Source organism: Rhinopithecus bieti, unplaced genomic scaffold (genome assembly GCF_001698545.2).
Source record: "Rhinopithecus bieti isolate Rb0 unplaced genomic scaffold, ASM169854v2 scaffold_82361, whole genome shotgun sequence".
In the NCBI taxonomy this organism is placed as follows: Eukaryota; Metazoa; Chordata; class Mammalia; order Primates; family Cercopithecidae; genus Rhinopithecus; species Rhinopithecus bieti.
Genome location: NW_016830492.1, coordinates 1 through 12,374, shown reverse-complemented (window position 1 = coordinate 12,374; position 12,374 = coordinate 1). Strand labels below are relative to the sequence as shown.

General features: G+C 34.6%; 1 protein-coding gene across 1 annotated transcript; it reads right to left on the bottom strand.

Annotated features, from left to right (window-relative positions):
• Positions 1-48: 48 nt before the first annotated feature.
• Positions 49-11,022, bottom strand: LOC108524459 (plasma membrane calcium-transporting ATPase 1). The gene is made up of 3 exons (XM_017865568.1): positions 10,909-11,022; positions 8,692-8,874; positions 49-880 (listed from the first exon to the last, which is right to left on the bottom strand). Exons 1-3 carry the CDS (start codon positions 10,930-10,932, stop codon positions 569-571), a joined length of 519 nt encoding a protein of 172 aa, XP_017721057.1. The 5' UTR covers positions 10,933-11,022; the 3' UTR covers positions 49-568.
• Positions 11,023-12,374: the final 1,352 nt, after the last annotated feature.

Genomic DNA, 12,374 nt, shown 5'->3' with positions numbered 1-12,374 from the left:
CCCCTTTTTTTTTTTTTCCTGAAAATACAGCAGTATTTGAAGGACTAATTTTTCTCTGCATCAGTTATAAGGAAGCTTCCCATCTATGAACAGGAACAAAAAAAGTATCTACAAACCTTGTAAACAGATCTGTATCATTTATAAACATAAATAATCCAAATTATTAACAGCCAACAGCAGAAATTAAAGTATCAATTCAACGATCCAGGGCTCTTTGTCTTGCCCAGTTTTACTCCTCCCTCTCTCCCATCCAGGACTGAGATAAACTAAAGCTCTGCTAATACACTGTTCAGGACCATGCTTGGGTTCTACTGATGATCCACGGGTCACTTACGCTGAGTTACTGTTTATCTGTCAGTTCATTTCTCCCACCCCCCAAAAAGCACCCTCAGTCTGGCAGAAAGCTTTGCTTTTTTTTTTTAAAAAAATAAATCTACATTCGTACAAGTGTGTCTTCTGTTGAAGTCCAAAGACAAGAATACTAGCTTGTCCATCACAATATGTGAAAAGACCCAGTTTCGATTTGTTTCTTTACAATGCAGCTAGTGTGTTAACATTCAGCTTACAATCAGAGTGATGTTTCCAAACTATGTAGTGGGCTTCCTGGGGATGAAGAGGTAGCAGACTTGTTCATTTCTATTGTAAGGTGAATTCCACTGTCAACAGCATTGTTATTTTTGTTGGGAGAGGGTGGAGGACTGGAGTTACGTTTTGTAGGAGCATCATCTTCAGCATCAGTGTCATCAATAAGGGGGATATGAGGCTCGGAATCTTCTATCCTAAACTCAGGATGTGTCATAAAGTTGTGAATCGAACTTCTTGATTCCGGTTTTTCTAACCCTTCATATAAAGAACTACGAAATGCATTCACCACTCGAATCTGTAAATATCAGAAAACACAGAAAGATGTCAGTACACTATTAACAACTTGAAAATGGTTCATTTATGAGTTTGAATCCACAAACAGCTAGGTATGAGTGAATCATATTTGCATGTAATGCAGTGGAACTTGCAATACACTGTAAAAAAATGAATATTTTAGTAAGACACTACAGAACAACAAAACCACATACTCTAAGAATTAAGAGGTAAATAATTCAAGTAATATTAAGAAAATCTCATTGTCATTGGCCAAAAATTTAATAGCCATTTTATAGGATTTTTTCCCTAAAAGAACAAAATCAAACAGAACAAAACAAAAACTTAACCATACACAAGCTTAGCTGATTTTTTTAAAATTAAAAATAATGCATTTTGAAAACAACTCAAATAAGTTAAACAAATCAAGCACAAAGGGTTACTATTTATCATGCTAGGAATTAGGGTGTCACCGACCATGAAAAAGCCAAGCAAATATAAGCTGAATGCCACAATGAACTCACATCTACCCCACTACTCCCTTAATTAAAAATAAAAAGAACAAAACCCAAATAAATGTCTATAAAATGCCATTAAACAGCTATAAATATTTGAGTATATGCCATTTGTCTATCATTTGTCTATAAAGTGTTAGTGTTTTTCTCTGTAACAGATTAAAACTTAAATCAATTATTACAGTTATCTGGAAAGAACAGATCAAAACAAAACAAATCCTCTGGGATTCTTCTGGGAAAATTTCCCAAGAAGACACAAAGTGTTAAAAGGTTTCTAGTATTTTCACCCCTAAATAGATAGCTCAACAATTCATCTTCCTTCTCAGTCTGCTGTATAAATGAAAAAGGTTAATGGGCAATGAAACTATGAAACTTAAAAACATCAGTGCACACACTGACATTCAGTGCTATTAACTCAAGCGTCATTCAGATTTAGAAAACAAAAAAGGACAAAATCCAAGTAGTTGAGCATTTACCACGTATCAATTCAAATACAGTGTTTGCTTTTGCTTTGATTCTAATAAATCCTGTTTAGTAATAAAGACATCCTTTACTCATTGTTAAGTAACACTTTGATATTCTAGAAAAAAGATGCAGTCACAAAATTCATCTCATAAGACAGCAATAATGAATACATCAATACATTTATTCAAATGAACATGTGAATGCATTTAAAAAATGTGAGTAGTTTAGGGCCATGCACCCACATCTCACCTTCAAGTTGTCTTTCCTTATTTACCAAGCCCTATTTGTAAGCTGCTTTAGTCCATATTCACTTAGCCCTTTATATGGAGAGTACAGCATAGTCAACTGAGAAATACAAAAGCAAAATGTCTGGGTGTAAATTCCAGCTCTGCCACTTACTACCCGAGGAACCTTGGTCAAACAGGTTTCTTCAACTATAAAATGGGAAATAGCAATGGTACTTGCCTTATGGGGTTGTTGTGGGAGATTAAATTCGTTAGCACACTACAAACTAAAAACAGTGTTAGGTCACAAGTATTGAGGCCAGGGCTTCTCAAACTTTAATGTGCATATAAATTAGCTGGGGATCTTGTTAAAATGTCGATTGTGATTCCACAGGGGCCTGAGGTCCTGCATTTCTAACAACCTCCAAGGTGATGCTGAAGCTGCTGGCCCATGATCCACACGTGGAGCAACAAGCCATCTACTCTATAAAGTCTTGCAACTTTACCATCTTTCATAATTCTATTCTATTCGATTGCTTGTACTTTAGTTCCTTAATTTGACAGATGAATAGCAGCAAATATTTTTCAATTTCTTTTATTGCTCTTGTTCCCCTTCCCCTTTACTAAGATGTAAAGTGTTCTACATATGGAATGTAAACAATGCTTGCTAAATATAACGTTATAGTAATTCATTCAGTGTTTTATTGTGAAGTCTTAAAATTCACATTTTATGCATGTGAACATTCAGCAAGTATCCTGACTGTCCTAATAACAAACTGTAAAAAGCTTAAAATGCAAAAAGATAACTTCTTAAAAAAAAAAATGTGTTGGTATCAGCAGCCTGTAGGCACGGAGGAGAATACAAACTAGAGAATCAGCCAGCAAACTTGAGAGGTGATGAGAACTGTTCAAGACAACCCTGAAGATGTTGCTTGTTTGATAAAGTTGCCGGTGCTGCAGATGCTGTAGAACAACAGTTAAGCTTTCTGTGTATGTGTGTGTTTTCCATCTTTCTTTGTAATCAGTCTGGGTATAAAAGTGAGCAGTGAAGAATCGGGGGGAAATAAATCTACTTTTTAAACATGTTAAATTTGGAAAATATGTAGAGCTCAGAAGAAAGGTATAAACTTAAGTTAGAGATTTGAGTTAGTGAAGCTCTAAGAGGGGCAGAGTGTAAAGATGAGGGCAACAAGTGTATGTTTTTCCAATTATTTTGGAAATACACACAATTACACACATACACCAGTGGCAGGCAAAATCAGATTAAATTCCTTCTTAGCAAAACTTCCAATTCTGTGAAGATTTTTCCTATCTGAAAGAATTTACTGAAACAATATTAGAGATTTTTTTTTCTAACCACTTCATAAATAATAAAACTGAGCAACAGTTTTATTGGCTGACTTGTTAAGGAACTCCTAATTAGAGCTAAAGAGTCTTAAAACCTAGGTTTCTGGGCTCCCAATTCCAGGTTCCTTGGAAGTCAAGAGAAGACAAAAACATGCGAACATTTACTTTATCACCAACTTCACTTGAATAAAACGTTCCATAAGATTAAGATTAATGCTTCCTTTGTCTGACACATCTATTTAAGCCACATGACTAGTTAGTTTCAGCACGTTACTAGGCCAGCTCAGCAATGCTCAAAAGCAATTCAATTTTCAAAGAACAGTTCTTGAGATACATACAATAAAGCTCAGATTAACCAGGAATCATCAAACCAGATTTGTTTTACTTTCTACTTACAAAGAACATAAGAAAGCACTCTTGATCCAAGGCAAGACACTGAGCTGGCTTACACCTGCTCTGATCTTTATTACTTTCTGTATGTGAAATTCTCACAGTACAATAGCTGTGAGGAAAATAATTTTGTGCACAATACTTTAGGTAAGAAGGAAACTATATTAATACCATAAATAATTTGATTTAAGCAGAAATATAAGTAAACTTAAATACAGGCTTTTGTTAAATCCAAGCCTATTTATTTTATTCAGTTTTAAAATTCAATTCCTATTTATTATCTATTTAAACCTACTCTGTGGAGCATACTTACACCCCTTGAAATTATCAGAATTAAGAAAATTCAGTAATTCTTATGTCAAAATATTTGGTAAAAGTAAATTATTCAACGGAGAAAAAACTCCCAAAAATACTGCATAAGCATATATGGTAAACAAAAAAACTGAAGTGATTATCATAATCATGAAGTAATTTTAAGAAACTGAAAATGATTATCAAGGTAAACAATATATGAAATATAACAAATCAAGATCATGTACCTACAAAACCAATTTTTGTAAATACCATCCTAACTTTTGATAGCAGAAAATAACATTGTTTACTGCCCAAAATATTGTACAGAAGAGAGAGCTCTAAAATACTAATCATAAGCCAATAAATCTTACCTTCTACAACAAATTGCCCACTTCTGAAATTTGTTTTCACTATTACTTTTCTATGTGCACTAATTGCAATGGCACAGTAAAAGATACTCTGCAACTAGAAACAAAATTCTAGATTGTTTTTCCAAAGTTGGGTACTTGCATATTAAATTATCTCAAAAGGAGACCCACCTGTGTAATGTCTTTATCTATCTGGAACAGGGGTTGGTAAACTTTTTCTGTGAAGTGCCAGACAGTAAAATATTTTAGATTTTGTGAGTCATACAGTCTGTCACAATTATACAACTCTGCCCTTATAGTGAAAAATCTGCCACAGGTAATACTTAAATGAATGGGCAGTGTTGCATTCCAATAACAACTTATTTCCAAAAATAGGCAACAGGCTAGATTTGGCCCATAAGCTGTAGTTTGCTCCTCCTCCACCTAGAAAACCAAATTTTCTCTCAATTTCTCATTTCCAGGAATGTGTAGTTATTTATTCAGGAAAAAAAAAGTCTACTAATGGTAAAAACTGGTGTTAGAATGATATACTTTATAAATAGAAAAAAACTACAGAATGTTTTCTCTAGAGACCTGTAAGAGTGAAGATCTGACTAATAAATGAAGGGGAAAAGGTCACTTCAGAGATGTCTGAGTCTAGCATTTGACAAAGTCAAAATCGATTCTTTCTTCTATTTTAGCTAAGCAAGGTCACCCAATAAAGGTTAAAGAAATGTGACACCCACAGGTGGTTTTAAAACTATTCCATATTAGGGCAGAAACACAGTGATAAAATGAAACCTTTCATTAAATATATTAACAATTCTATATATTGGCTGATGTTCTGTACCACCTAAGACAATGCTCCACCAACAAGGTTGAAAGACATTTATGGTAACAGCAACATAATTACTGCAACTCTTGGTGTATAATGACAACTGTATTAACAAGATATGATTTAGTCCCTGGATAACTCCAAGAACATAGGACACAGAATGAAGAAGTAAACATCTCAAACCTCGATAAAGCAACAACTACAAACCTTCCTTTGCTACTCTCTTAAATGCACCTTTACTTCCCTGAAGTATCTGCTCCCCTAGCCACATGGGCTCAGAAACTCAAGAGATTTCATATGAACAGTGAGTGCATCAGAAAAAAAGAGCCTGGGGTGGATGTGCAGAGGTGTGTGTGTATATGTGTCTGCCTGTCTGTCTTAAGACAGTTTATGATTGCCTTGATATTTAATGTAAAGCTTGGAACACATTCAGACTGAGAAATATTAGTATACCTAAAGTCATCTGATAGCCCTCCAAATGAAAAAAACAATTACTTAAAATATTGGTAAATAAAAATGAATAGGATACACATCACCTATGAGATAAACTTGCCAAAAAAGTGTAATATGAAGCTAACCAGTAGGACTCAATCAGACAAATCTGGAATGTAGAACCCTTCATAAGACAATTCACCTGGATTCTTCAAAAGTCAATGTCATAAAAAATAAAGGCAAGGAATGAATCCAGGTTGGAGACCAGACTCATAACACACATACTGTCAGTAATTATTTTGGATTAAAAAAGTTATAAAGGAAATTCTGGAGACAACCAGAGAAATCTGAATACTGTCTGTTAGATAATATGGTATCAATGTTAAATTTATTGGATAATAAAGTATGATTATATATGGGAATTCTTAGGTACATACTGAAGTATTTAGGGATAAAACGCTGTGGTAGCTGCCGTTTTCAAATGGCTCAGAAAAAAAGTTATATTAATATACAGATAAAATAGTGTCATAAAATATTAAGTGGTAAATCCAAGTGAAAGATTTTCATGTATTAATTTTTCAACATGTCTGTACGTTTGAATTTTTCAAATTTAAAATTTTGAGGGAAGGGAGTCTATCAGGATAAAGTCTGAGTTTGGCTCCTTGTGGGGTATAAACAGATGCTTACTTCCATTTCAGCTTTCCTTAGTTTATTACTCTTTCAGTACCAGACTATTATCAATCCCTTAGTTTATTCCTCTTTTAGTACCAGATTATAATCACTGAGGCCTCATTTGGTAAATTCTATCAAGGGTCATCCTGGGAGTCACCTCCTTCAGGCAATTTTTCTTGACTTTCCAGGGTAGGCTAAGGACCCTGTTATGAGTTTGTGTTTTACTACCATGTAGACATTTCTAACTATTTGTTTTTGTCCTCTACTAGACTGCAGGTTCTAGAGGTTCCAGCATAGTTCTGACATATGGTAGGCCTTCCATAAAGGCTTATAGAACATTTACCATCTAAGGCTAGGTGGTAAGGAGCTCTAGAGAGAGAGAGGCATAGTTTGAAATCCATAGATACAGGGAGGAAGAGGCATTTTTACTGTACCAGGCGTATGGCCAGGCAATTTATGGTTACCATTTTATTCAGGTAGGTAATTTTTAAAAGGAAGAGTTTTAGCTGTCCCTGTATGTAATTTTAATATCTTAATGTTAGAGGGTCACTTGAAACACTTGTGTGCACTTTGCTTTACATCATGCGGCCTCTGCTTATTAGCCATAGACAAGTTATTTAAACTCTAAGGCAGTTTTCATACCTGTAAAACAGGGACAGTTCTTACTATGCCTGTTTCACCACATTTTAAAATATCAAATAAAATATACTTAACTAAATAGGGAACAAACAGGCATTAAGTAGAAAGTCTGTACTGTTTTCTCCCTTAATTCATCCTCTCTGCAGCTTCTCAAGTTTCCTCTAGTCCTTTGCTGGCTGGAGACCAAAGGCAGAAGATAGGTCTCTGTCTACTTCAAGGCTAACCTTAGGTATCGCCGTAAATTTTTGGGATGAGGTTGGGTTTACATCTTTAATGCCTCCAACATATTCGAGAATGCACCATGAATTCTCAGTAATATTTATAGCTTATAAGGCCTTTACAAAGTTTGCTATTTACTAAAAACCTAAAAGAAAATGTTATTTTAGTCGATTATTGAAAATTACAATATTTATTGGTTCAACAATTAATCAACAGTATACTTTCCTACTTCTACTGAAACTTAACAGAATATTTCTTATCTATGATGCAATTTTTAACTAAATTGACTATACAAATGGAAAAAAAAAACACCCCAAACCATAAATTCCACAGGAAGTTTTAAAATTTACAGTGATTTCCCCCAAAACCACCCCACAGCCAAACAACAACAACAACAACAAAAAATCAAAGACAAAGTACAGGTTAAGAAGGCAAGCAACTGGCTATACATACTGAAAACTTGTCTTCAGGCTGCTAACTTACTTTCCAAATTGGACAAAAGTCAAAATGCTAAGTTTATTCTTAGCTTTGAAAATGCAATTTCCTGGTTCTGTTAGATGAGTTTCAAATCACATGCTTTTAGGAACCATGCAGTATAAACATGTTTAAAGGCATATACTCAAAAATTTATAGTAGTTTCACAAGTTCTAAGCTACAATTTTATTCCCCATATTAACTATCAGAGTTAGCACAGAGACAAGCTCACAGATTGCATCTAATCTTTGGTTGCAATTGTTCCACCTGTTGTCTAGCCCTCTAAGAAATAAAACAACAACGACAACACTTTGAGGTCTCAATCCACTTTACGAAAAGAAAGCTTTATGAAAAAGCCTGAACAATGAATTCAAACATTAAGGAGAAAATGAGAAACGTTAGGTGTGTGAAGTAGGAAATGTTAATTTCATGCACTTAGGAACACACACTCACACCCCACAGTAGTAGAAGCAGTAGAAGAGGAAAACACTACATGTGTAGGGGTAGAAATATTTGTTACATCATGATGCTGGCTGGCGATGGAGGGTTGCCGCCTTAGAGCCCCCTGAATGGAACTTCCACTCTGGAAAGCATTCACTACATCCATCTGCAAGGAATCAGAGATTGTGACAGCTTGCTCAGCAAGAGAGAGAGAGAACAAGAGAAAGGACCATTCCATCTATCAACATATAAAAAGAAAAAGGCACTTTTAACAAAGCTTATAGGCAAGAATAGCATTTTGAGATGAAGTGGGGGGTGGGGGAGCTAGGAAAAAAGGAGCTTAGGGGCATATAGACACATTCTTTCATAATCAGTTAAAAGTTTCACTCATTCCAGGCACCAGGATTACTTTTCAAGAGAATACAATTTGTGGGTTGGGAAGGCTAGAGAGGAAGTTTAAGAAGTACACTCGAATCTCCTCCCCAGGTCAAAAAGCCCTGGCTCCCATCATCTCTCCTACCTCTCTACCAGGCCCATACCTGTGTTTGGATTCTGTTCAGACCTCTAAACCACAAGATTTGGCCACGCCGCAACTCCCTTTCAGCGTGATCAATTTCTTCAACATCCTCCGCTAATTCCTCCTCAGGTATTTCTTCCTTTTGTGTTCCATGACCAGCTTCTTTGAGGAATTTTAAACGGCTAGTTGGAATTGTTGAAATAAGCTACAACACAGGGGAATGAACTTAGAAATAAATCATATCAAGTAAAGGTAAGCTGATCAACTGTAATACTAAAGGTACTACAAATGGTCAGAGTATTCGACTATCTTTACCAACGAAGTAATGGGATCCTGTTGATTAGTCTTTCTCTCCCAGAGCAAAACACATTCTTCTCTTAGCTACACAAAAGATTTGAGTTTGAAGGGTAAAAAGTTTTCCTAAATGGAAATTAACCTGATTACATTTTTCACATTTTCATCAGGACATTCAAGACAGTACATTTTAAAACCATGGTCTGATATATGTATTTACTTAAAGTCCTATTTATTTCGAATACAATGAAAATGGCAGCTGGTCTTACTAGATGCAAAACATGTTTACATTTCATTAATGCTATCAGAGTTCAATGAAAAAATGTATAAAAATTTTAAAAAATCATCAAGGTTACACTGAAAATAGTTTTGTTAAGTATTTTTTAAAAATGCAACAGTTTAAAATTAGATTAGTACTGATTGATGATGCCAAACAAAAACAGATGCCCCAGAAAACACAAAGGATACAAGAAACACCAATACACGTGTATTAGCTTATGTGTTAACATCCATTCTTTAAGGCAGCAGTTGGGTTTGTCAGGGAGAAACAAGCATGTAGTCAGCTATAGAATTCTGCTTGGAGAACTGCTAGTACACCCACTTCATTTCACCAAGGTGAAATAGGCTTCAAGGCACATAAAGTGACTTGTTCATGGAGTGACTAGGAACCTAGGTCTCCTGACCACCAAAGGCAGTGCTTGTTCTATTATGGTACACTTAGTATGGGTCCTACTTAAAAGATGATCTCTATTAATGAGGTATTCAAAATGGATAAGAAACCTCCGAACCTAGAAATATAATTAAGAAAAGAAGAGATAAAAGATGTAAAGATTGAGCTAAATTTACAGAAACCCTGAAAGTCTGGCTTCACTGATTTGCAGAATAACAATAAATTAGCTTATGCAAATTATATGCCATAAAATATATTAACCTTCATTTATGAAAATGTTAGTATAGATTTTCTTTAATTTAGTTTTATAGTAATGGGCTTAAAATGAACAATGCATAAATCATTATCACCTACATTTAAAAAATAATGACATGCATTTGCAAGTAAGCTGCCTATAGTAAATATGAGGTATATCTCTTATTTCAGGCACTTTATTTTATACATACACTGTTAAAGCTATTCAATTCAAATCTAAAACATCATTTTGTGACCCCTTTTCCAGGTAACATTATTTTATAAAACATTCTCTAAGGTCAGTTTTTCCTATGCTGCATATTAGATTAAATTACAGAACAAAATGACAAAGTACGTGTACGTATTTCTTACTTTTTTTTTGAGACGAAGTCTCGCTCTTCTCCCCTAGGCTGGAGTGCAATGGCGCAATCTCGGCTCACTGCAACCTCCGCCTCCTGGGTTCAAGCGATTCTTCTGCCTCAGCCTCCCGAGTAGCTGGGATTACAGGCACCTGCCACCATGCCCGGCTAATTTTTGTATTTTTAGTAGAGATGGGGTTTCACCATGCTGGCCAGGCTGTTCTCGAACTCCTTACCTCAGGTGATCCGCCCGCCTCGGCCTCCCAAAGTGCTGGGATTACAGGCGTGAGCCACCGCGCCCGGCCATGTATTTTCTACATTTTTGTAAAAAATTTTTTTCTGAAAATGTAAAAATAGGTTATAGAGTAAAAGATACAGATATTAGCATCCTAACCAGTTATAAATACATCATTTTAACAACTGCTACAAAACTTGTTCTAAAAAACAAGTAAAAAAACCACATAAAAAGTTAGGATAGTATTTTATAGTACAGGCATAATCATAATGAACAAGTGACATACTGGAACTATATACAACATTAAAACTTATCTTTGAATTCCCTCTCTTTACTCACCATGTTAACGATTTAGAATCAAAGTAATGAAACTGTTAAAGAAAATACACACTAAAAATTAAAAAAAAAAATCACTTTAATTTAAGCAAAAACTAATGAGACTTTTACCTGGCCCCAGAGTAATGTTCCCATTCCTAGGAATATTGAACCATAGCCACTGTTCTAATTGAAAGTTCTGAACACCTGAAAGGTTCCACCAAAACTGCACAATTATTATCTGGAGGAATAATCAAAGAGGTTTAAATTCACTTAAATCTTAAATTTAAAAATCCAATATACTTTAAAAAATTCAAATTTATTCCTCTAAAAAATAGAGTGAACAACCATATTCTGATGAAGTGTATTATATTAGTAACAACTGAAAATAAGACAACTGAACAGACCTTTCCTCTTTCCCCTCCAGGGAAAGGGTTCCCTCTTACAAAAAAAGACAACTGAAATAAAGTAAAATTTTGCCCAATGTTTTTAATGCATGCGTATTTCATGTTTAAATTATGCTTACTAAAAAGTAAAATTCTTATGACGAAGAAGAGTAACTTTATGTTTCCAACATAACCCCAAGCAACTACATTCCCCTGTATTTAGTACAATTCTTCAAATAATTTATGCCTTTCTCAAAATACAGTACTCTTTTGTAGAAAAGACTGTATGTCACTGGAAAAATATACAATATTTTAAAAATTCCACATAGCTGTTTATTTCTACTTAACATTTAGACCTATTAAGATAAATACAAACAGACTGTAAGAGAAGAAAGGCAACTTGCAAAGTTCTATGAAGTATGGGCTAACTCAGGTGAAGTGATCTCAGATTTGCTCTCCTTTATGAAAAGAGTGAGGCCTGATGATGAACATAAATTCATAATACAGTGCTTATGCTTTGCTTGTTATCTAAAAAGCCTAAAATAGTGTGCATGGAAATATTAAGAATTAACTGGGGTTGGGTGTGACAACTCATACCTGTAATTCTAACACTTTTGGAGGCTGAGGTGAGAGGATGGCTTGAGCCCAGGAGTTCAAGACCAGCCTAGGCAACACAGCAAGACCCCATCTTAATCAAAAAATAAATAAGTTTTTAAAAAAGAATCAAGTAACAATATTCATCCTCCTGTGAGTCTGACAGGGCTCTCTCTGATATGGCAGTTAAGTAGTTCCCAAATATTAAAATAAAATAATTTTGGAAGTTAATATTTTAAAACTTTAAAGTTACAATTCCTTTCTTTTAGCTCTACTTCATTCAAATTCAACTGATTTTACTTCTCGGTTCCACTATTTTTTAAGTTAATCTGTACACTTGTACAGATAGATTTCTAACTGCTTTGTTAGTAGCCCAATTAGATAATAACTGATTTGACAATCAGGCTGGATTTTAGTAGAGATAGAAAACTGAAGTAATTTTCTTTTATAAATCAAGAAAAGAATGAGCATGAAAAGAGTTCAATATTTATTTGCACAAGTGATCTTAATTATTTTTAAATTTAAACTTGCTTGATCTTTTTTTGCTATAATGTGGGATGTAAAAAGAATACTAAAATGCTGGGGAAACAATTAATGTGATTGGCTGACTTTGTTTCC

Excerpts from the sequence above, each read along its gene's own strand:
- LOC108524459 (XM_017865568.1), bottom strand. The coding sequence starts at position 10,932 with ATGGGAACATTACTCTGGGGCCAG. Across the intron at positions 8,875-10,908 it reads GAACATTACTCTGGGGCCAG|CTTATTTCAACAATTCCAAC; the intron begins GTAAAAGTCTCA and ends CCTGTGTTGTAG. Across the intron at positions 881-8,691 it reads TGAACAGAATCCAAACACAG|ATTCGAGTGGTGAATGCATT; the intron begins GTATGGGCCTGG and ends TGATATTTACAG.